We start from the raw sequence: 25,644 nt of genomic DNA, 5'->3' as shown, positions 1-25,644 counted from the left end.
CTGGGTCCATCTAACAGAGACAAACAAGCAATAATACTCTGGTGCTCTTGTCCCCACCTTGGGAGAGGCAGAGCACTGAGTAGTCTTTAGCTCATAGCCCCTCAGCTGGGGCTGGCAGTACTTAACAGTCTGGAGCACTAGCCCTTTGGGCAGGGCCGAGAAAGGAGGGGTCCAGGTAGGAATGAGCGCCCACACAGTCTAGGGGCATACAGTGTAGAGGTTCCAGTAGGGGGGAGCTCCGAGTCTAGCATCCTAGCTTGACAGATGGTATATTCCCACAGGTCTCCTGGCCTATGGTGGGGAGTCGGCCACCCCAGGAGTGGGGTGGAAGGGGTAGGGGGACGCGGGCCTGCCCAACTCCACCGCGTCCCAGCCCAGGGCCCCAACAGCAGAGGAGTGGTTCACCACTGGGTCAGCAGGGATCCAACCACAACACGCTGACCTAGAAGCTGTCAGCCACGTAGCCAGACAGTCGTCGGCTGCCCTGGGCTACTTCCTACCTCCCCGGGGTTTGGTACCTCTATAATCCGCAGATCGTCTGGCTCCTCTGAGTACACAGCGGATGGCAGTCCCAGCAACTCCTCTTCAGGCCCAGTGTTCTCTGGGGGTAGGGTGCTGCAAGGCGCAGGTTCAGCTCCAGGTTGCTGCAGCAGAGTGGAGCCGCCTCGCTCCTGCTCAACTGAGCTGCTGAGCCCTCCCTTTATACTTCCTGTCCCGCCCTGGTAGTGATCCCTCACTCTCGAGTCCGGAGAGAGGCCACTCTGCCTCACTACAGTCATCAATAGACCTTCTCGGTAGATGAAAGCCAACCAGAAAATATTTTCACAAATAAATCTCAAAACTCTGATTGGCATAACAGATTTGTCAGGCTGAAGATGTAAATATTATTGACCTGATCATTGCAAGTAAATCAAATGATAAAACTTTGAAATTGTGTGGATTCTAAAATTGTGCTTTTTCTTCACTGGTTTGTGCACTCTCTCTCTCTGTGTGTGTGTGTGTGTGTGTGTGTGTGTGTGTATACCATGCTTGATCTTAGTAAAAAGACCAAGGAAGGACAATCTTTTGCATACTCCTATCTTTTTACTAAGATCAAGCATGGTATCATTTTAGAGTATTATATCATTTTATCTTCTGTATGGGGAGTATATTCTACCTAGATGGACTCTTCAATAGATATTTTCTCTGTTTAAATTTATCTTGTTCTATAATACACATCACAGAGCTTCTTATAAAAAAGCTACTACATTTGGGTACAGATGCTCAAGTGCCATTTTCTTAGTTATTTAAGGCCCTCTATCCCCAGTTTTAAAGATGAGTTGTTGGATACAAGAATCAGCCCCACAGTACTTTCAGGATTTTGAAAGAAGGACTGACATTTAAATCTTTCACTTTAAGCTGTGCATCCGTAAATATGCAGGTTACATTATAGACTATCAGAAATGTTAGTGTTGTAGCCTAGGTTTTTTGCTTTTTGTATCCTGCTATAATACATCTAAAGCAAACCACCACTTGAAATGATTGCTCTGTTTGGTTGTATTCATCTTTTTTCTGCTCTAACATCTTAAAAGATACTGTATTCAATTATAACTTGTATACTGCTTGCTTGCAATACATGATGTGTCTAGATGTTGCAGTGTGTACTGATATAATATTGCAGAGGAAGAAAAGCATCGTAACAAGATAACAGAATTAAAACCTGTACAGTAATTTGTTCAGGACAAATGTAGATGTTTTAACGGTCACTTTATGTTAGCACTGAAATCTATCGAAAAGAAACATACGTAGTATGAAATTAACCCTGTTTCTGATTTGGTTTCATGCAATAGAAGCAGAAAACAATAGGCTAACTTACATTTTTCCTTTCTGAAATATTAAATCATTAAGGCAAGATGTTCTCCTATAAAGTGTTTTCCTTGTAATTTGAAAAAACCCAGAGTTTTTATTTCTTTGAACTTAGGCTTTTTTTGCTTTGTGTAGTTGTGTCTCAAGTTAAAACCATGTCGGTGTTCTACTTCTGTCACTTATATATGCATGTATGTAGGTACCTAACTCATTCATCTTATATGCTTGGTGTGTGGCAGGATGTTCTGCACTTAAGAAATGAGTGAGTGTTTTTCAGATTTTTCACCTCAACATGAAAATGTTGCCTTTAGAGACATCACTGAGACTTTTTGTCTCTAAGGCCTGGTCTACACCACAAAGATAGGTCAACATAAGCTGCTTTGCTTCAACCTAGTTGTGCATGTGTCTTCACATAAAGTTGTCTCCCACCTGTAGCCCATAGGGCTAGCTGCCTTTAATTATATTCACTGCCTTGCCTTCATTATATTTTGTCTTTATTATATTCAGTAGTAATGCAAGGAACCTATATGTATTGCTAAATGTATTAATACATTATTGTAAATATAGAAGACCTCCTACCGTGTGAGTGTTGCAACCATACTCATCAGGGTTCCCAACTATATAGTAATTTTAATAATACTGGGCCTGATCTTGGGACAAGAACCTATCAACCCTCAAAATAATAACTGGGAATTGTTAAGTAATCAATATCATTAATAGATACATAATACATAATCATCCATCAGACTACACCCCATTACTCTGGCATAGTAACACCACCTCCCGGAGCAGCATTGACCCACGGTCAATGTATAGAGGTCGATGCAGTGCGAGTGTAGACGCTGCATTACTTTATATCAACACTAACAGTCCTCCAACAGCTGTCCTACAGTGCTGGACACTGACTGCTGTGGTCACAACTGTGAACTCCACTGCTCGGGGTAACTGTTACGTTCCCTTCTGGTGTTATCTGGACTGTGACTTGCTAGGTCACTCCAATCCTTGACTCTGGGAGCCAGCCTTACCTTGCTCTGCTGTGAGAACCCCCACCCCTGGGCTGTTCACGCACAGCCTCTGGCATGTAAGCTGCTCCTTGGATTGTGGAACCAAATGACACTAGCCAATATCTCTGGTCCCAGACACAATCCTAGGAACCTCCGACTTGCAGTGTCCAGTTATGCCCACTGGATGGTGCAAGCTTATATGAGTTTGTCAATTTAACAAAGAAATTGATATGTACCAGGCTTGTTATCCCAAGGGGAGTCTCTGACACGCTTCAAACGAAACGCACTGCTTCAGGTAGAATAAACAAACAAATGTATTAACTACAAAGGATAGATTTTATGTGATTATAAACCAAAGCATAACAAGTCAGATTTGGTCAAATGAAATAAAAGTAAAACACATTCTAAGCTGATATTAGCACCTTCAATGTCCTTACAAACTTAGATGCTTCTCACCACAGGCTGGCTGGTTGCTCTTCGGCCAGACTCTCCCCTTTGATCAGCGCTTCAGTCTTGGTGTGGTGTCTGTAGATGTAGGTGGGAGAGAGAGAGAGCATGGCAAATGTCTCTCCCTTTTATCATGTCCTTTCTTCCCTCTTGGCTTTGTGCCCCACCCCCTCCCTTCAGAGTCAGGTGAGCATTACCTCATTGCAGTTCCAAACTAACCAAAGGAAGGGGGGTGACTCCCTCGAGAATCTAACAGATTCTTTTGTTGCTGCCTAGGCCAGCGCCCTTTGTTCCTGTGAGGCTGGGCTGGGTTTGTCCCATACCTGCCCTGATGAGGTGTGAACTGCCTCTCTGCTCTTGGAGAGTTTTTGCCTGGGCTTGCTTTAAGCCATGACAATACATTTTCAGCCTCATAACTATATACATGAAATTATAACCTATAACATTACTATAACAACCATGCTCAGTGCATCATGAGCCTTCCGAAGACACCCAACATGACAAACTTTGCATTGGATACCACACAATCATTTTATAAAGATGAACATGGGGTGCAGGGTGTTCTACCGGGGTACAGAGCGTCACAGTCACATAGACCAGAAGTCCTCCCTCCCCCCACTTAAAACCCCCACCAATTTTTGAATGCCTTTTTCTGGTTGGCCAGCTTGGTAAGAATACCTCTATCTGCTCTCTATTGTGCACAACTGACCGGCTGACCAGACATGCTACTACCTGTAGTAGACAGTAGATATTGGATCTCCTGGACCTGTGGGGAGAAGAGGCTGTGCAGGCACAACTTCAAACCAGTGGTAGAAATGTTGACATGTACAAGCAGATTGCTCAGGGTAAGCAGTAAAAGGGATATGACAGATACCAGCAGCAGTGCCACGTGAAAGCCAAGGAACTGCAGCAGGCATACCAGAAGGCCAGGGAGATCAACAGTGAGCTGCATGCCATACTCAGCAGAGACGCCACCACCCCGCACACCACTGTGGATACCTCTGCGAAGCCTGAGTCACAGGCCCCTGTCATGAATGACAAGGAGGAGGTGCTGAAGGAGGAAACGGAGGATGAGGATGGGGACAGACATCCATGGGATCCAGCTGTGCAATAAGCCAGGACCTGTTTTTGACTCCACCCCATTCCAGCCAGTCCCACCAGTCAAGCACAGGCAAGCCCAATGAAGGGGAAAGAACCTTGGGTAAGTGTGTAAATAAATTTTTCATTACAGGGATGGCACCCCCAAATTAGCAGGACACAGCTATTTACTTCTCAGTAGTTTACTCATACTAGAAGATGTAGTGGTACAACAAAGAGAGGTAGAGTTGCTCTCTGCTTTTTCATTTCCACTCTAGGGTTAGGTAGGGGGAGGGCATGTGGAGCAGATTTTTTATGTACACAGGTATGTCCCTTGAATCCTGCTGAGAGTTCTCTATGAAAATTTCATGGAACTACACTACATTCCTTTGCCGAAGGTTTTTAGGGATGGCAGCCTTATTTCTCCATCCGTGGTAGGACACTTTCCCATGCCAGGTGGTGATAACTCTGGCAAACTAGTGGCATATGGGCCCAGGTGGCTTTGGGACGCCAGCAGCAGCAGCTGTGCTCTCTCTGCGTTTGTTATCCTCAGGAGTTGAGATATCAGCTACCACTACAACCACCACCACCTGTGGAAATTGGTGGCAGTATTCAGTGCCATTGCCCTATACTCAGCTTCATGCAACCAAGCAATTCCCTCCTAATTTCCCTCACCCCTGGTGGGTCATATTATGGCTTGAGCTGAGAGCAGCAGAAGTGTCAATCAGCTTGTCTTGTTTAACATTTAGGGGGCAAGGGAAGGGGCAAGTTCTGAATCTTAAGTTTTGCTTTCTGTTCCTATTGTACTGACAATGGTACCTTTGTGTGTTTTATCTCTAGCTGTGGCTGTTGTGGCCTTGATGGCAACCCCCTCCATACCAGCAGAACTACTGACCCAAATAAGGAGGAGGAAAAAAAGAGGACACACGAGGACATGCTCTGTAAGATCCTTTAAGCCAGTGCTGCATCAGACCTTGACCAGAAGGCCTGGAGAGTGAATGTTGCAGATTGTATGGAGAAGGTCAGAGCAGACAGAAGAAAGATGCATCAGGAAAAGGAAAGAGAAATGCACCAGGACATAATGGGGCTTCTCCAGCAGCAAACTCAGATGCTGCAAACTCTTGTGGACCTCCAGGCTCAACTCTCATTGCAGTCTGTGGCGAACTGAAGCTTAGTGCCTCCCTACACTCCCCTTATCCCTCCCCCAGCATTCCTCATTGCCTCAGGGCCGGCATAGCTACCCCTGCCACTCCACACTGGGGGAAATTATGGACATCCATAGCTTCACCTACGCTGACCTGAAAGCCACGGCTGATGTATGTTGTTGCTACAATGGACATCAATGTTCTGTCCTCTGGGTTACTTATTAAGGTTCCTAAAAAATGTTAAGGTAAAATGTATTTACTTTTAAGTTCTTCAGATGATCTTTGGATCTGTTTTTGTTAGTGAATAAAACACTTTTGTTTTGAAAGTTATTCATCTTTATTAGTTTACAACACATGATGTATAGTGCCTGCTTGCAGTGAAAGTAGTGGTCTTGTACACTCACTACCCATTAGATCAGTGCCAAATGTAGTCATCATAAATGTACAGCAACCGTCCAACATTAACAGCTGCACTGTCATTGATATATGCACAGATGTGCATCAAGCACTACTCAATTCCTAATAGGCCCCAAAACTGCTGCACAGGGTTGAACACAGTACACCTCAGCATATTATTGTGGCTTGCTGTTAAAGTACTTTCAAAGCCTCCCTAAGCCGTATAACTCCTTGTTGAGTTTGTCTGATAGCCTTTGTGTCTGGCTGTTCAAACTCAGCAGACAGCCACTCCACTTCCACTGCAACTTTCCCCCATTTGTTTCACAAATATTATGCAGGACACAACAGGAAGCTATAACAACTGGGATATGTTTCACACTGCTATCCAATCTGGTGAGTAAACAACGTCAGCACCCTTTCAATCCACCAAAAGCACATGCAGCTGTCATTCTGCACCTGTTGAGCCTGTAGTTGAATCTTTCCTTGCTGTTGTCAAGGTGAACGGTGTATGGCTTCATTATGCAGGGGAGTAAAGGGTAGGCTGGGTCCCCCATGATCACTATTGGCATTTCAACATTGCTAATGGTAATCTGCTGGTCAGAAAGAAGGTCCCTGCTTGTAGCTTTCTGAACAATCTGGTGTTCTTAAAGATACGAGTGTCATGCACCTTCCCTGACCTGCCAACATTGATGTCAGTGAAGCGTCCCGGGTGATTCACCAGCACTTGGATAACCATGGACAAGCATCTTCTGTAAGAGATGTCGGACAGCAACACGTCCCATGCAGGTTTGTGGGAAACTGAAAATAGGTGTGAATATTATGGGATGGAGAACACTGCATTATGGGAAGTTGATCCCTTACTCCCAGTACCACTGCATGAGTTGTTTCTGCCTCACCATGCATTGCCAAAACTACCCAAAACACAGTGCGCTGAACGGTGGTGGATTGTACACTGGATACCTATCGATGATGCACTGCATTGTGCATCGACACAAGCACTCCTGGTGAGTATATGCTGCACTGACGCAAGGAGAAAAGTATGCATGCGCATAAATGATATACTAACTGCAGTGGCTATATGCCAGTGTAACTTGAATTAGCAAAAACTTGTGGTGTAGACACAACCTTAGAAGGAGAATCTTGGAAACTAAAGAACCCAAGGGTGTGACCTTTTTCCAGCAAGGGAGAATTAAAAGAAACTTTCCTTTTCCTAACAAATTCTTCTAGAACCCAGGAGCGACTCTTGTAGAATATTAATGTGTATACCATATTAAATTGATTTACTAAGTTTAACTACAGAATGTTTCTGTTTCCTCATAGCTTAGATGCATGTAGTTGACAAAGGAAAGACACAAGGGAATTTTAAAAAAAAATCAAAAGGAGAAATAAGATCTTTAAGCCAATATAATGGTCATTTAGTTTACATTTAATACAATTGAACAAAATTGGAGATTAAATTTTTGGGACATGACTTAATTATTTTTTTAGTTAGCACTAAAGTTATGTTCCTTTAGCCATATTAATCCACTAAATCAAATGCTTCTAAGATATCTACAGAGGCAGTATACCATTTCCTAGACAAAAGCTTATTATTTACAAGATTAAACAAAGAGGTGATTGTTGATTTTTTTTTTTCATCTCATGGCAATTGATTCTGAATTAAGGCAGTATGAGAATATAGATAAAAAGCTGATAAGGAATGAAACACTTTTCAAGCAAAGTAGTTAATATTGACGGAGTGGTAATAACCTTGTAATTCTGTGTCATCAGTCTCAATAAATAAGGCACGCGCGTACACCATGTTTTACAGATGTTGGAACAAACTAGTATTAGTAAAATAAAATATGTAGATAGGGCTGTTAAACTGCAGTTTATTCCAACAAGCCTTTTACTACACTTGGTTGTATTGGATGTTTCTTTGGAAAGGTCAATCATGAGCTTCTGTAGACGTTCACTAATATCAATTGAAAGAATCATAAAGACTCACACCTGCAATGGTTCTGCATTTCTGGTGTGGAGAAAATAGCAGTGTAACATAGACACAACAACTTCCTATCACTTTATAAAACATATTTTTCCCTTTTCTGTAGCCTTTATTGAAACAGGTTATATGTGTATCTTATTCTGAAAAAAGAGGGGTGAAATAGTATCTTTTTGAAATTCCTTTAAAACACATTTTGCTGCTGTTGTGTAGCTCTTCCAAAACATAGTGGTATCCCTTGAACCCTTATCATGGGAAGTATTTCCCTTTTTTTGCTTACTACTAATCCTTCAGGCACCACTACTTAACTACTCTTCTGACAAGCCCCCAATGCTTTTATTTTAATTTTAGAAATGGTTAAATATTTACTAAATGTGCCTCTCTCTCCTTGGAACCATTTGACCAGCACACTAGCTTTTTCACGTTGGAGACCTACATTCCAAACTTGATTTTTCACAACTGAATATGACCCAATAGTGTGAGTGGTACAGTACTCCATTGCTTTCAGCTGTCTGCTTTTCTTTGAGGGCATCTGTACACTTGTATTTCAGGGAATTGCACCACCTGGCACTCAGAGCTCCAGAACTTCTTAGTAACATTGGCCTCTTGTGGTCCTGTGTAGCATCTGTCCTTGCTTCAGGAATCAAAATTATTTTGTTTTCAGGGGTACACAAACTTTTAGGAACCATTTTACCCTATTTTTAGCTAAACTTTTGGTGCTATGTGGTGGCTTAAAATTTTAATCAGAATCTCTTGAAATGATTTTGAGCGATGTATGGTATGTTAATTATTTGTTAAGCCATTATATGACAGCAGAGATTCTTTCAGATTTTCTGTTATTGCATTGTGATAAGTCACTTTGGTTCATTTCAGTTATATCACTTTATATAATGTTACAGTTGCATGTCTGATACTATTTTAAATCTATTAGACTTGCTGCTTTGAATGGTGAATCTGTTTGTCTTTGTTGTTTTAAAGTTGCAATTTTGTTGATTCTGTTACTCTAAAGAGCCATACTAGATGGAAATGATGTATGCCCTGCCACTCTTGCATGTGGCCAGGCACCAAAGGTATTGTGAAATGACTTTATTGGAGCACTTCTTACAGAAGGAATATAAATTACCAATTCACAAGTTATGTTGCTCTATCTTTAATGTGTGTCCTTTCTCTTTAATTTATCCTGCAAACGGTTAACTTCTATTTTATCTCATTTTCAGTAGCAGTTCTGCAGTATGACCATAAAGATGGTTACAGTGACATGTGTTTAGTTACAAACAATGTTTTAAATGATGTTTTCTTTTTTTAGATTACTTACCCAGAATGTTGGTCTTCTTTATGTTGGAAGTTTTGACAGACCTTTTGCACAAATTAAGGTACGACTTTTGGTTTACTTGAAAGTTATTAAACACTTGTATGATTATAGTCTTGATATTTCAAAATACTTTTAGAAATGTAAAGAAAGAAAGAGAAAGAAAGAAAGAAAGAAATGAAAAATAATGTAATTTCCTGGGGTTATTTCCAAAGACATTTATATATTTAGCTGTCAGAGAAGTTCAGTGTTTTCTTGCATCATGTTTTGATTACTTTTGATTCTGGGTTAATTACCAGAAACAAAATGTTCATATTTTTTTTAGGTTACTTGTCAGTGACATTTCAAAACAAAACCACCTTTTGAACTTCTTAAACTTACAAGTCATTTTTGACAGGGAGGACATTACAGTGGAAACTACAGATTATTTCCACACCATTATTACACTTTATTGTAACGGATTGTACAGTTTCTGAAAAGTCTTTTATGACTTAATGATCATATTTATCAGCTAAACTATAGTTTTACTGCTTCTAATTGCTATTTGCCAAAGAATCATTGCTGTGTCCCTTAAGAATAAAAAATTATTTCATTATTCCAAATGGAAAACTGCCTTTGATCCTGTCAGCACCAAAAGTGTCATTGCTATTCACAAGCATTCTATATTTAATGTAAGTAGTGTCAGGCAAAATGTCTAATTAAAATATGATGCAGTTTAGTTAAACATATTTATAAACCATTCTCCAGTCAAACTACCAAATGCTATGTTAAAGCAGTGTAAAATGTCTGATTGAAACATACAAAAGCAAGACAATTTAAGCAAAATATTTGGGCTTGTTCCTTAAGTCAGACAACTGAAAGACTTTTTTCAGGTTAGTAGTACATAGTAATGGTCAATGTTTAGTTCTGATTTGATTCTTAAAGCCTGATCCTGCAATCTTCGTGCAGGTAAAATTCCCATTTAAGTCAGAGACAGAATGTGTATGGTTATAGAATCATAAAATCGAGTCCAGCCCCCTGTTCTGTGGAAGGACCAAGTAAGCCTATATCATCCCTGGCAGATGTTTAATCTGTTCTTTAAAACTCCAGCGATGTTGATTCCACAACCTCCCTTGGAAGCCTATTCCAGTCTTTAACTATCCTTATAGTTAGAAAGTTTTTCCTAATATCTCACCTAAATCTCCCTTGCTACAGATTAAGCCCATTACTTTTTGTCCTGCCTTCAGTGGACATGAAGAACGATTGATCGCCATCCTCTTTATAACATCCCTTAATATATTTGAAGACTGTTATCAGGTCTCCCCTCAGTTTTCTTTTCTCAAGACTAACCATACCCAGTTTTTTTAATCTTTCCTAGTAAGTCAGATTCTCTAAACCTTTTATCATTTTTGTTGCTCTCCTGTGGACTCTCTACAGTTTGTCCAAATCTTTCCCAGAGTGTGGCACCCAGAACTGGATGCATTACTCCAGCTGAGGCCTCACCAGTGCTGAGTAGAGTGGGACAGTTACCTCCCGTGTCTTACATATGACACTCCTGTTAAGGCACCCCAGAATGATATTTGCCTTTTTTGCAACTGCATCACATTGTTGACTCATGTTCAATTTGCCGTACATTATAATCCCCAGATCCTTTTCTACCAGGTACTACCACCTACCCAGTTATTCCCCTTTTGGTAGTTTTGCATTTGATTTTTTCTTCCTAAGTGAGGTACTTTACACTTGTATGTACTGAATTTAATTTTGTTGACTTCAGACCAATCCTGTAATTTGTCAAGGTCATTATGAATTCTAATCCTGTCCTCCAAAGTGCTTGCAACTTATCCCAGGTCGGTGTCATCTGCATACGTTCCACTCCATTATCCAAATCATGAATGAAATTATTGAATAATACCAGACCTAAGATTGACCCCTGCAGGACCCCGTTAGATATGCCCTTCTCAGTTTGTCTGTGAACCATTGATAACTACTCTTTGAGTAAGGTCTTTAACCAGTTGGGCACCCACCTTCTAGTAGTCCACATATCCCTCACAGGTTGCTGGGTCTCTATGATATTTTGTTGGTTTCATAGTTTCTTTAACAAGTTAAAATGGGAAATAAAGTATGTGGAAGATTTCTTTACTGAAAAGGCCTTATCTTCTGCCATATTAAATGTAAATTATGGAAGCTTGCCATCTTTTGTATGTGTGGTCAGATGTTGGCTGCGTGTATGTTCATTCAGTGTGCTGCCCCAGCTCTGTGGAGATAGCAGACCTCAATTAACTGTCCAATAAATCCACAGACTTGGGTTTCAGCGAAGGCACCCGGCCAGGTTTATTTTCGACAAAGCACGGTAATAGCACCTGTCAGACTCTACGAGGATACTAAGCCGTATATGCTCATGACAATGGACGCAGCTCAGTCAGTGGTGGGACTTTCCACTGCTCCCTAAGCTGGCCAAAGATACTCCCTCTGAGATACCTCTTTATACCCCGATACAAACAAGTTAGTACTGCCCCTTTCACATAGTTAGTTACTGCCCCCTGACGTTTCTAGTTATCACCCATCATCTTGTACATGTTGGTTCGATTAAAACATCTATATTACGTACTGTCATCCTAACCGTATCTTTTAAAAGGGGTCAATGTGTTCCTATTATCCTTGGAAAATATTTTTTTGTACCATCCTTAATATCGGGATGTTCTGGTACCATTTAATATCGAAATGTGTTTGTGTAAGCACTCTGTAACTAGCACTTCTTTAAAATGTTTATTTCCGCAATATCAGCCCTAGTCTTGCCAAATTCTGTAAGCAGGTCCTGTCTCATACCAGGCCTCTAATACAAGGGCTTATGTCTCAAGCTCTCTTCCTACTACAGTATGTAAGCACCTTACGAGCTGGAATATGTTGGCTAAGGCTATTATCCAATGTTATCTTACTTGGTATTCATAGACTGTTATAGTGAAATATGTATGTTTGCAGCAGATGGGTACACAACCTGATGTAAAGAAATATCATTATGATGGATTAGTTAAAATCTTTCATCTATATTTATCAATTACTCATTATATCAGCATTTAAAGAAAGGAGGAGCTGTCTGCTGCTCCCAAATCAAGCTTTGTTGTCCCAAGTCACTACATTTTTAAGTTCATTATAAAATTGTTTCCAGGTCGCCAAGACAAGGGTAAATATTAGTATTTTTTTTATTTTACTTTGTTCTGCGATCACACTAAAATACAGTATTGAATTTCAAAGGATACCTCTGCATATGCTACAATGTACTGTATCTTATAAATTCATGAAGAGAGCACAAATTCTGAGAGAAAATCAAGAAACTTCAGGAAGAAATTTGAACAGTACCATGTATTCCAGGTGATTCCATCCCAATTACTGTAGTATGGAAGTACGTTAGGGGCTTGTCTCCACTTACCGGGGGATTGACGCGGGGGATCGATCCACCAGGGGTCGATTTTTGGGTCTAGTGAAGACCCACTAAATTGACCACCAGGCGCTCTCCCATTGACTCCGGTACTCCACCGGAACGAGAAGCGTAAGGTAAGTCAACAGGACAGTTTCTCCCATCGACCCAGCGTGGTGTAGACACCGCAATAAGTCGACCTAAGGTACGTCGACTCCAGCTACATTATTCATGCAGCTGGAGTTGCGTAACTTAGGTCAACTTAGCCCTGTAGTATAGACCTGCCCTAGCAGATGACCATTTATCTTTTTCGAGAAATCATGTCTGCTTTTCAAGAAATGAAAGAATTAATCTATTTAGATTTATTTACCTTTTGAGTTAACAAAAGCCTCTCCTCCACCCCCAGTTATTCTTTATCTGTAAAGATTCTTGTTTCAGTGGTGTTGTAGCTGTATTGATCCCAGGATATTGGAGAGGCTGGGTGAGGAAATATCTTTTATTGGACCTGTTTGGTTTCTAGAATCTTTAACAGCCAATGGAGAAAGTTCCCTCTTTTCTTCCAGTTTCCCCACCAACCACTAAAATGCTTCCCTGTGACATCCATGACCAGTGTCCCACTTATTCATTTTGAAGCATGACTCTCTCTGAGAAGGTGTAGATTGTGACCTGCATCCCTGCCACTTATCAAATTACACAGTTCAAGGAAGAAAAAGTATAAAAAGAAAAGTAAGGAAAAGTGTGTGTTATCTTATACCTGACAATGGTCCTCTGTAATTTGAAAAACCAATACGTGGTTTGTTACAAACATGTCTTGCCCCTTTACATGCCTTATTCCAAGAAAAGAGAAATCAGAATGTGCCCATAAAATTCTTTGCATTTTTTATTAGAGATAAAGTCCTTTAGGATCCTTTTACTTTGTTATTGATTTTCTAAGGACTGCTTCCTACATCAAGGTCTAACGAAGAACATCTTTCTCTCTTTGAGCCTTAACTTGATCCTCTGAAGATTGTGATTACCCTATTCATAGCTCTGGGATTCTTTTTTTCCTCAAGATTTTCTTTGTGGTGATGTCCTGCAGAGTGTGTGAGCTGATGATGTTACGATGCTATCTTTCTTTCATTAATACAAGTGACTCATAAGATGGTTCCCTTCTTTGGTCTGAATGACTTATCCTTTTTTATCTTAATCAAGAGATTCCCCTTCTTATCTTTAGTCTGACATCCATTTAGTGGTGCTGGAACAGTCTGTGTAGTGGGAATGCTGAGAGCTGTTGAAGCAAACTGTAAACCCTATATATGATGGAAACCACTTCAAGCCGGAGGTGCCACCCCCAGCAGCCCTAGTTCCAGCACCTATGCATCCATTGAAAGGAAGTCATGATCTATAGATATTAGATCCTTATCTTGTACATAGAATTCAATTTCTGGCTTCTGAACTTCCTGTTGGAATTCATTATATAGAAGGAACATAAAGTATACCCTCCTTGAGTCTTCTAAATCTATCAAATCTGGTATCAGGTAGATCAGAAGCATCACAGAAGGAAATGAAGGGCTCCCCTGCCTGGAACAAGGAGAAACTTTCTGCAGTTTTTCCTTCTAGTGGTTTGGTCTCCCATGAGATTTCTGAGACATTACAGGCTTCATGCTTTGCCTCTCTGAGCATAGCATTTAGATATAGGGTTCTTAAGGCTATTATCCAATGTTAATTCCTTTTAGTTTCTTTCTTTTCAGGGTTGTTGGTTGATCTGGAGAACTCAATAGAAATTTCTATGCATAAATTTGATTTCCATACCGTTAGTAGTTCGGTGCATTCCATCTTCAGCTGGAGCAAGTAATTTTAAGGGTTTGCAGTTTTTATTCCTGTGCTCATCTGTTTAGTGACTTTCTTGATCTTAAGGAAGTTATGTTGTAGAACCTAACAGCAGACAAACTGAACGAAGATAGTGCTAATATCTGTATTGTTATATTAAGCAAGCATGTGATGAATGTTTGATAGTTAGTGCAGATGGTTGGCATAGCCTGTCATTTAATTGAGGAAGGGGAATTAGTGAACTGAAAATTTGGAAATCAAATTAACAATTGTAATGAAAATTCCCATGTATTTTTCAAAGCACTGCTTTTTTTAAGGTTATATTGAGGGAATGGGCTTAATTTAAGGTTAGTACTCAATGGCATTTTAGTTCTGTTTTTAAATTATATTATTTCAGTCTAACATATAACTCTAGCATCTGTTCAAAGGGGTTATAAAACATTTTTGCTTTTAGATATATTTAGTGTGTTTGTGTGTGTGTATACATATGTCTATATTCACCTCTACCGCGATATAACGCGACCCGATATAACACGAATTCGGACATAACGTGGTAAAGCAGCGCTCCCGGGGGGGCGGGGCTGCGCACTCCAGTGGATCAAAGCAAGTTCGATATAATGCGGTTTCACCTATAACGCGGTAAGATTTTTTGGCTCCTGAGGACAGCGTTATATTGGGGTAGAGGTGTATATACTGTATAAATAGTAACAGCTTATGCTATTAACTTCTAGGAAAGTGAAAAGGCTATGAATTGAGCCTTGAGGGAATTCAGTGATTTACAGCTTTCTCTGTTAAGTATTTGTGATTTGTCCATTAAATATCTCTTAAAGTCTCACAAACTAGATGAAACTAAGAAGGCTTCTGTAACCAGATATCATGATCAACTAGATAAAATAATTTAGTAAAGTAATTTATAATTACCATTCGAGTTTTCGAGAATCCTTTTATATTATAATATTGTTAGTAATCTTAAACAATGCTATTACCATAGAAATTTTATTCCAGAAAGGAGTAATTACATTGAATACACCAGCATATGCAGTAGTAATTTTATGAACTGCCCTGAGTAATGCTTATGGAATAAGTATTCTTCATGACACATTTCCAGATATATTTTCCTTTTAAAGTAAAAGTCTCATCGTTTTAAGTTAAAATGAGTTTTGAAATACAATATATGTTTACACAAGGTATCTTATAATGTTTTAAGAAAATAAGATCACAAAACATTTTTTAGAATTGAAAGTTTTTGGAGTTCAATCCCCAGTAGGTTCTGGGATTAAAACAAATTATTCAGTACGCTATGTTCTCCATTATTAAGCAATAATGAATCTTTTGGCAGTCTTCACTATTCAGTTAATGACCAGTTTCACTTTGGGCTCTTAACACATTAAATTACCATTTGAATGAAGATTAATTACTGCTATTTTAAAACAAGATTATTTATTTTAAGAGTAGTTATTAAGAAGTTGCATAATAAATACTACTTTGATCAAAATGGAGCAGTTCATTTTCATAGAACAAGACGACAGTTATGAAGAAAAAGTATATTTTGGACAGAGAGATGTGATATTCACATTTTGTATCCACATGTTCTGTGCTCCCATCTTACTGGAAAGATGATCAAAGTTTTAAATCTACTTCTGGAAAAATTTTGCACATTTTCCAGGACCCTGGTGAGAGATAGTAGGTGTCCTACAGCAGTCTCTTGCTCAGTGATTTGTGTAGGATGAAGTTGTAGTTTGAACTACATCTCTAAGTAGCCACTGATTGTAGCTTTATTGAACTTTAAAGAGCAGCATTAGTGGATGTTGGGAGAGAAAGTAAATTAAACTGCAACTCCACCCTGGGCAAATTACTGGCCAGAATCCTATATTGCAGCCCAAACTGCCTCATTCTTCCTCAGCATGTTCAAATATATATTGAAAAAGAGAGGCAATAAAACCTAGTAGAATCCCACACAACAAAAGTCTTCTCGCAAATAGTAGTTGTCTCAAACTACCTTCTTGGATGATCTCTAAAGAGAAGAATAGAGCCATCCAGGTACAAATCCATTCACCCCTGCCATGGTCCACAGGCAAGTCATCATCACCTCGTGATCAGTGGCATAACATGTTCCTGACAGATTAAACAACATCAGCATCCACACCTGACCGTTGTCCATATTTAGGATATCAACTAATACTACAGTCTAAGTACCATATCCAGACCTGAAGTCTGATTGACTGGTTCAGCAAAATAAGATGTCTACAGATGATGCCAGAGTTGTGATGCCAGAGTTGTTTTGCCACGGCTTACTTGATCCTTTCCAAAAAAAGGAGAAAGAGACAGGGCATTAATTGGGAAGACTGTTGATGGTTTCTCAAACAAGAGCTAGAAAATGACTACGTGAGTGAAGCTAGCACATTGCCCCTACTCTGGAGCCAATAACCCTCTCTACTGATAAACATTCCAACATTCAGTAGCTCCCTGCTGACTTTAACTAGCCACAAGAGACAGGGTCCATCTGGCAGCTTGTTTGATCACAGTTCTTCAGTCACGTACAGAACTCATATGAACAAAATTGGTCAAAACCTAACGAGGAAACAGATGCTACTCCCAGGCACAATTCTACTACCATAACATGGTCCAAATCCAATTCAGTCTCTTTTTCAAAGAATGTACAATTTTGAGCTTGAGTCCCGTTGGCACCAACCAAGATGAATTGAGTTCTCCACCACATGAAACCGATTACTGGTCAGACTTTCATGGATATTGTGGTGGGGTTTTTAGTTTTTACCACAGCCATGGCATAGCAGCTCAAACTCTGCATACCGCAATCAAACCAAAGAGTTTGCAATATAACAATATGACATAGTGAATGAGCGTTGTGGGGGAGAAGGGGGGAGATAGTGAAGAAACAGGGTGAGGTAATGAACAATGACAGGTTTTCACACCATTATGGATACTTGGTTACCCAGTTTAAGCATGTGCACCTCATGGTGGTTCAGGAATGGGTTTGTTACAGGAAAAAAGAAAGATAAACATATAATATGTTTAGTCCTAAAGGCATATAATGGAGTTATTTTGTATGTTTTATAGTTAGCATAGGTAAGTTTATCAAACTTATACATCATTGCCCATCATCCTTGACTGATCTTGGTTCCATTTCTAGTTTGCTGCACACTTGTTGGCTGATTTCTGTATCCCAGATTGTTGGTGTGGTTGGAATAGTTAGTTGCCTCAACGTTTTTTGAACATGCACATCTCACTTGACAAGAAGTTCTTCATAGACCAACATTCCCATTGCATGTAGCATCTAGATGATAGCATTCCCTGAGGCAGAATAGCATCTCTCTAGTATTGTACCTTTATGGAATATTAGTTGAAACTTGGGCTTCTTTTTTTTTTTTTGTTGTTTTTAAGAGAAGGCTGTGCAGGTGCTCACTTTTTAGTCATTCTGTGCAATTACATTTTGGTGCCATGGCAATCTTTGGAGCCAAAGCCCATTTCCAGGACTGGCTTAAATAAGTCCTTGAGGCTGGAGATATACAGAGATGCAGAAGGAAGGTTAATATCAGCGCAAACTGCTGATTCTTCCTTTGAGTCACAGAGATGGTACAGGTACATGGTGGTTCTCTTTGGCTTCATGCTGAATCCTACAAAAAAGCAAGGGAGCATGGATCTTGAGGATAAGCTGAAGCTGAGACAGACTCAATGTCAAATTATTTTTCTCTGGTGGAGATCCCTTGAATACTGTAGGATGTGAGTGACAGTGGGAAATGCTGTAGTCCCACTGGCCTTGACATCTTCCTTGGGCATCTGTGGAGTGTCTGGTATCTGGCTGTTAAGAAGCTATATGAGGAGTTTTTTCTCATTCTTCTCCTTAGTCTGCTGTTTATCTTGGTTGGAAACCATCCACATTTCTCGCAGTGTTTGAAGGTTGCCTTGCCACCAAGCCTTGAATTAACCAAGAGGCTAATTAGCTGGAAGTATCTGTCAGCCTCATTGCCATCTAAGGTGGAGTTAAGGCTTGCTCCTAAAGTTTGTGGCCCCAAGAAGCTGCTGTGCAGCTTCTTTGTAAGAGAATGATACGTTTTGTAGGCGATATGTCTAACCTTTGGTGGTCCTGTACCCATCCTTTTTTTTCCCTAAGATTTGTCCTCTGTTCTCTCCACTGGTGTCCCATACAATGTTGAAAAAGGTGTCAGTATTTATCTTGAAGGCACTTAAATGGCCTGGGCCCAGGATATTTAAAAATTCAGCTGAAGTGCTAGGATAACACTGGTCTACAATTTTTGAGACGTCGTCTGCTTCAGAAATAAAATGTGCTATTTATTATGTATTTTGATGTGCTGAATTCAAATATGACAATTAAAACAACTGATTGGCTACTGTTTCTAAGATATTTAAGTATTTACATTTTATGTCTCTGTATATTGTGTAGATAGTAGAGTTTTAATCATAAATTGTAAACCTAGGTCTTTTCATGTGTTTATGGTTGCTTTACATGATAATATTTCACCTGTCCTGTTTATGTAACACTTTAAAAATCAGCAAAAGGGTTATATAAATAAAATTTATTATGAAACAAAAGGCAAAAAACTATTCTGTACATAGTTTAGTCCTATTCAGTGTCTACTTGGCACTTCTTGGCTTGTCTCTTGTATTCATTAAATGGAGCATCTCTTGTCACTGTCCAGCAATAGTCTGCAAGCATTGATGGGCTCCATTTGCCCTGATAGCGTTTCTCCATTGTTGCAATGTCCTGGTGAAATCGCTCGCCGTGCTCGTCGCTCACTGCTCCGCAGTTTGGTGGAAAAAAAATCTAGATGAGAGTGCAAAAAATGTATCTTTAGTGACATGTTGCAACCAAGGCTTTTGTATGCCTTGAGGAGGTTTTCCACCAACAACCTGTAGTTGTCTGCCTTCTTGTTTCCGAGAAAATTTATTGCCACTAACTGGAAGGCTTTCCATGCCGTCTTTTCCTTGCCACGCAGTGCATGGTCAAATGCATCATCTCGAAGAAGTTCACGAATCTGAGGACCAACAAAGACACCTTCCTTTATCTTAGCTTCACTTAACCTTGGAAATTTTCCACTGAGGTACTTGAAAGCTGCTTGTGTTTTGTTAATGGCCTTGACAAAGTTCTTCATCAGACCCAGCTTGATGTGTAAGGGTGGTAACAAAATCTTCCTTGATTCAACAAGTGGTGGATGCTGAACACTTTTCCTCCCAGGCTCCAATGACTGTCGGAGTGGCCAATATTTCTTGATGTAGTGGGAATCTCTTGCACGACTATCCCATTTTCAGAGAAAACAGCAGTACTTTGTGTATCCAGTCTGCAGACCAAGCAAGAGAGCAACAACCTTCAAATCGCCACAAAGCTGCCACTGATGTTGGTCATAGTTTATGCACCTCAAAAGTTGTTTCATGTTGTCATAGGTTTCCTTCATATGGACTGCATGACCAACTGGAATTGATGGCAAAATATTGCCATTATGCAGTAAAACAGCTTTAAGACTCGTCTTCGATGAATCAATGAACAGTCTCCACTCATCTGGATCGTGAACGATGTTGAGGGCTGCCATCACACCATCGATGTTGTTGCAGGCTACAAGATCACCTTCCATGAAGAAGAATGGGACAAGATCCTTTTGACGGTCACGGAACATGGAAACCCTAACATCACCTGCCAGGAGATTCCACTGCTGTAGTCTGGAGCCCAACAGCTCTGCCTTACTCTTGGGTAATTCCAAATCCCTGACAAGGTCATTCAGTTCACCTTGTGTTATGAGGTGTGATTCAGAGGAGGAGGATGGGAGAAAATGTGGGTCCTGTGACATTGATGATTCAGGACCAGAAGTTTCATCCTCTTCCTCTTCCTCGTCTGACTCAAGTGAGAATGATTCTGGTGCATCCGGAACCGGCAGTCCTTCTCCGTGGGGTACTGGGCGTATAGCTGATGGAATGTTTGGATAATGCACAGTCCACTTTTTCTTCTTTGACACACCTTTCCCAACTGGAGGCACCATGCAGAAGTAACAATTGCTGGTATGAGCTGTTGGCTCTCTCCAAATCATTGGCACTGCAAAAGGCATAGATTTCCTTTTCCTGTTCAACCACTGGCGAAGATTTGTTGCACAAGTGTTGCAGCCTATGTGTGGGGCCCGCCTCTTGTCCTGATCTCCAATTTTGCAGCCAAAATAAAGGCGATAGGCTTTCTTAACCATAGTGGTTATACTGCACTTTTGTGATGCAAAAGTCACTTCACCACAAACATAGCAGAAGTTATCTGCACTGTTCACACAAGTACGAGGCATCTCTGCTCACTTTGGCTAAACAGAAATGTGTCCCTTTGCAAAATCAAACACTGACAAATAAGAGAGCACGACACTGTATGATTTCTAGAGCTGATATAGGGCAATTTGTTCAGCAGAGTGATGTAAGCTTCGTTATGATTGCATCATCCATGACTTCTAGGAATAACATGATGCAATTCATATCATGTATGACGCAATACCAGCTTCAGATTGCATCATTCATTGTTTTGCCTAAAAAGCAAGTACTGTCCAAACCCAGTCATAGATTTATTCATAGATCCAGTCAAAGATGTATTTTAGTCATTCCTGGTTTAAATTGAGATCCCTTCCCTTTATAACTCACTTATCCTCCGCCATTCCCAAGTCAAGGGTCGTATATACTGACCCAATAGCATATCTTGAAAACTAGAGCCAATCAACAATTTTAAGCATCATTTTCGTTCTCCGTGACCTAGAATTAGTAAAGTTTGACTACATTTATTTCAGAAGCATTTTGGCTGTAGAGCAGTGTAATCACTGTGGTTACTGCATTCCTCAGGAACTTTCTGTGATTCTGCAGCCTGCTAGGCAAGGCTGAGAGCTTCTTAACGAAGCTTTGATCCCTAAGCCCTTTAGCACCCATCAACCCTTAACCAGGAGGCGGGGCTACTCAGGAAGACTGGGCTTTAAAAAGCCCACTCCTAAGCGACCAGAGGAGCTAGTGAACAGGAGCAGTTAATGGGAGTTTGGAGACCAGAGTGGCTGAACTGGAGGAGCTAAGGGAGACAGAGAGGTACATAGATGAGACTTTCCAGGACACAGTAGAACAGTCTCACCCCAGTCTCATGGCCTCTGTGCTGTTGAGAAGGATGAAAGTCTCAGGGAAGGCAAACATCCAACTGGAGCAGAGGGAAACGATCCCTCCTTCCAGATGATGTGGTATCTTCTCACACTGAGGATACTTCTCCGGGGGAGAGAACTCCAGTTATTAGGAAGAGACAGGTATTAGTAATGGGCAATTCGATCATTAGAAACATAGATAGCTGGGTTTGCGATGACCAGAAGAACCGTATGGTGACTTGCCTCCCTGGTGCGAAGGTTGCGGATCTCTCGAGACATCTAGATCGACTTGTGTAGTGCTGGGGAGGAGGCGGTGGTCATGGTACATGTAGGTACCAGTGACATAGGGAAGGATAGGAGAGAGGTCCTGGAGGCCAAATTTAGGCTGCTAGGTAAGAGATTGAAGTCCAGGACCTCCATGCTACCATTCTCTTCCAGTTCCATGTGCAGGGCTAGTTAGACAGGAGAACTGCAGGGTCTCAATACGTGGATGAGACCATGGTGTAGGGAGGAGGAGTTTAGCTTTATTAGGAACTGGGGGAACTTTTGGAAAAGGGGGAGCCTTTACAGGAAGGATGGGCTCCACCTAAACCAAAATGGAACCAGATTGCTGGCACCTAACATTAAAAAGGTCGTTGAGTAGTTTTTAAACAAAGGGCTGGGGGAAAGCCGACAGGTGCGGATAAGCATGTGGTTCAGACAGAGACATCATTTAGGGGAGGATCTATTAATGGAGATTCTCTATGTCCTAGTAAGGAGGAGAGGATTGAAGATGATAATATACAGGTAGGATCTGATGAGAAACAGTCAAATGAAAAAAAAGTCCCATTCAATTTCATCATGCAATGGCAGACAGCTAAAAAGTGACAAGTTTTAAAGCGCTTATATACCAATGCTAGAAGTCTAAATAATAAAATGGGTGAAATAGAGTGCCTTGTATTAAATGAGGATATTGATATAATAGGCATCACAGAAACTTAGTGAAATGAGGATAATCAATGGCGCACAGTAATACCAGAGTACAAAATTTATCGGAAGGACAGAACAGGTCATGCTGGTCGGGGAGTGGCACTATATGTGAAAGAAAGCATGCAATTAAATGAAGTAAAAATCTTAAATGAACCAAAGTGTGCCATAGAATCTCTTGGATAGTAATTCCATGCTCTAATAATAAGAATATAGCAGTAGGAATATATTACCGACCACCTGACCAGGATGGTGATAGTGACTGTGAAATGCTCAGGGAGATTAGAGAGGCTATTAAAATAAAAAACTAAAAAAAAAAGGCGGGGGGGATTTCAACTATCCCCATATTGACTGGGTACATGTCACCTCAGGACAACATGCAGAGATAAAGTTTCTTGACATCTTAAATGATTGCTTGATTTAGTTCTAAGTGGAACACAGGATCTGGTCCAAGAGCTGAATATATCCAGAGGGACTGTGTGGTAATAGTGACCATAATATAATTAAATGTAACACCCCACAATGGCCCAACTCTGTAGCATTTAATTTCAGAAAGGGGGACTACACAAAAATGAAGAAGTTAGTGAAACAGAAATTAAAAGGTACAGCGCAAAAAGTGAAATCCCTGCAAGCTGCAAGAAACTTTTGAAAGACACCATAATAGAGGCTCAACTTAAATGTATGCCCCAAATTAAAAAACATAGTAAGAGAACCAAAAAGTGCTACTGTGGCTAAACAACAAAGTAAAAGAAGCAGTGAAAGGCAAAAAGGCATCCTTTAAAAATTGGAAGTTAAATCCTACTGAGAAAAATAGAAAGGAGCATAAACTCTGGCAAATGAACTGTAAAAATATAATTAGGAAGACCAAAAAAGAATTTTAAGAACAGCTAGCCAAAGACTCAAAAAGTAATAGCAAAAACATTTTTAAGTACATCAGAAGCAGGAAGCCTGCTAAACAACCAGTGGGGCCACTGGACAATCGAGATGCTAAAGGAGAACTCAAGGACGATAAGGGTATTGCAGAGAAACTAAATGAATTCTTTGCATCGATCTTCACGGCTGACGATGAGAGGGAGATTCCCAAACTTTACCCATTCTTTTTAGGAGACAAATCTGAGGAACTGTCCCAGATTGAGGTGTCATTAGAGGAGGCTTTGGAACAAATTGATAAACTAAACAGTAATAAGTCACCAGGACCAGACAGTATTCACACAAGAGTTCTGAAGGAACTCAAATGTGAAATTGCAGAACTACTAACTGTAGTCTGTAACCTATCATTTAAATCAGCTTCTGTACCAAATGACTGGAGGATAGCTAATGTGATGCCAATTTTTAAAAAGGGCTCCAGAGGTGATCCCGGCAATTACAGGCCAGTAAGTCTGACTTCAGTACCGGGCAAACTGGTTGAAACTATAATAAAAACAGGATACTGGGCTAGATGGACCTTTGGTCTGATCCAGTATGGCCGTTCTTGTGATAGGGGTGAAGTTAGTCTGCAGAAGACAGGGCTTTCTTAAGGGTGGCACAAGGCTGCAGAATAAACTTCCACAGGAACTAAGGATCATCACAAATCTCACCTCCTTCCACTCCAAGTGCAAGATGTACTTCTTCAATCTGCCTTCTCTAATATACACCTCTACCCCGATATAAAGTGACCCGATATAACACGAATTCGGATATAACACGGTAAAGTAGCGCTCTGGGGGGTGGGGCTGCGCGCTCCGGAGGATCAGTGCATCAGCGTGTCTGGCTCCGACACACTGCTCTGAGCGGCATGTTAAGGGGGCCGGGCCGGGGCCAAGGAGTTGGATAAGGGGCAGAGGGTCTCAGGGGGCTGTCAGGGGACAGGGAGCGAGGGGGTTGGATGGTTCGGAGGTTCTGGGGGCGGGGGCGGTCAGGGGGCAGGGAACAGGGGCGTTGGATAGTGCGTGGGAGTCCTGGGGGTGATTAGGGATGGAGGTGGTCTCTGGAGGGGGCAGTCAGGGGACAAGGAGCGGGGGGCTTAGATGGGGGTGGGGTCTTGGGAGGGGTGGTTAGGTGCAGGGGGTCTCTGGAGGGGGTAGTCAGGGGACAAGGAGCGGGGGGGTTGGATGGGTCGGGAGTTCTGAGGGGTCAGTCGGGGTGGGAAGTAGGTGGGGTCGGATAGGGGGTGGGGCCAGGCATGTTTGCTGACTATTAATAACGGAAATGCTTGAGGCCAAAGGAAGTTCGATATTACTCGGTTTCACCTATAACACGGTAAGATTTTTTGGCTCCCGAGTACCGCGTTATATTGGGGTAGAGGTGTATATACATAGCCATCTTTATATATTAAAACAAAAATTAATATCAACCCCCCACCACCAACAACAAAAACTCTACTAAAACAAAACACTTCATTGCACACACAATTCTTCCCATGTGGAGACTAAGTCAGAGAACAAAACTGATATGGCAGATGTTAATCATGCCACTTACCCTGAGTGTCTTCCAGTAGTATAGTATGTCTTCAGTAGCAACGTTAAAGCGCTGCTGCTATAAAAATACCACCTCCACGAGGGGAATAGCTACCAGCGCTGGGAGCGCGGCTCCCAGTGCTGGTGCACTGTTTACACTGCCACTTTACAGCACTGAAACTTGCAGAGCTCGGGGGTGGGGGAGTCCACACTCCTGAGCGAGAACGTTTCAGTGCTGTAAAGTGCCAGTGTAGACAGATACTGTGGTGATGAGGGTGATAGATACTATGGTGATGAGGGTGGTATATAAAATAGATTAGGTTCATTTTCAGGGATACAATTATGGGACCATAAATTCCTCAGAACTAGCGCCATCTTTTAGAAGATCTGCTGGTAGAGTCTCTGGCCAGTTTACAGCTCCTTCTTCACCTGCATCAGTGTCTGGCCATTCATCTCTATTAGCTGGACTTCCACAAGTGCTTCACACCTGTTGCAAAGAAGACTTTTCTACAAAGTGATGTTGATGGAAGTGATTAGACAGATTGTCTCCTGTAGATGATCTTGTGGGAGCCTTCTCTTTGTCCCTTTCTGAGGATGACTATTTATCAGGAATTTGACCATCAGAATGACAAAACTCTTAATATTAAGTTGTCAACAGTATATAAATCTTACCACATGTTCAACATCTTGGAGCCATAAAACCAGAGGGCAGAGTGAA

General features: G+C 41.1%; 1 protein-coding gene across 2 annotated transcripts in view; it reads left to right on the top strand.

Annotated features, from left to right (window-relative positions):
• The window catches only part of RNGTT (RNA guanylyltransferase and 5'-phosphatase), a 449,379-nt gene that overhangs the window by 377,019 nt on the left and 46,716 nt on the right, over nucleotides 1-25,644 (top strand). For both annotated transcript variants that reach the window (XM_065401183.1, XM_065401182.1), the window contains one exon: nucleotides 9,202-9,268. In XM_065401183.1, coding sequence (XP_065257255.1) covers nucleotides 9,202-9,268 — 67 coding nt within the window. The remainder of the gene's footprint in view (nucleotides 1-9,201; nucleotides 9,269-25,644) is intronic.

The sequence above is a fragment of the Emys orbicularis genome, chromosome 3, assembly GCF_028017835.1.
Source record: "Emys orbicularis isolate rEmyOrb1 chromosome 3, rEmyOrb1.hap1, whole genome shotgun sequence".
Lineage (NCBI taxonomy): Eukaryota > Metazoa > Chordata > Testudines > Emydidae > Emys > Emys orbicularis.
This window is presented reverse-complemented; position numbering and strand designations above follow the sequence as displayed.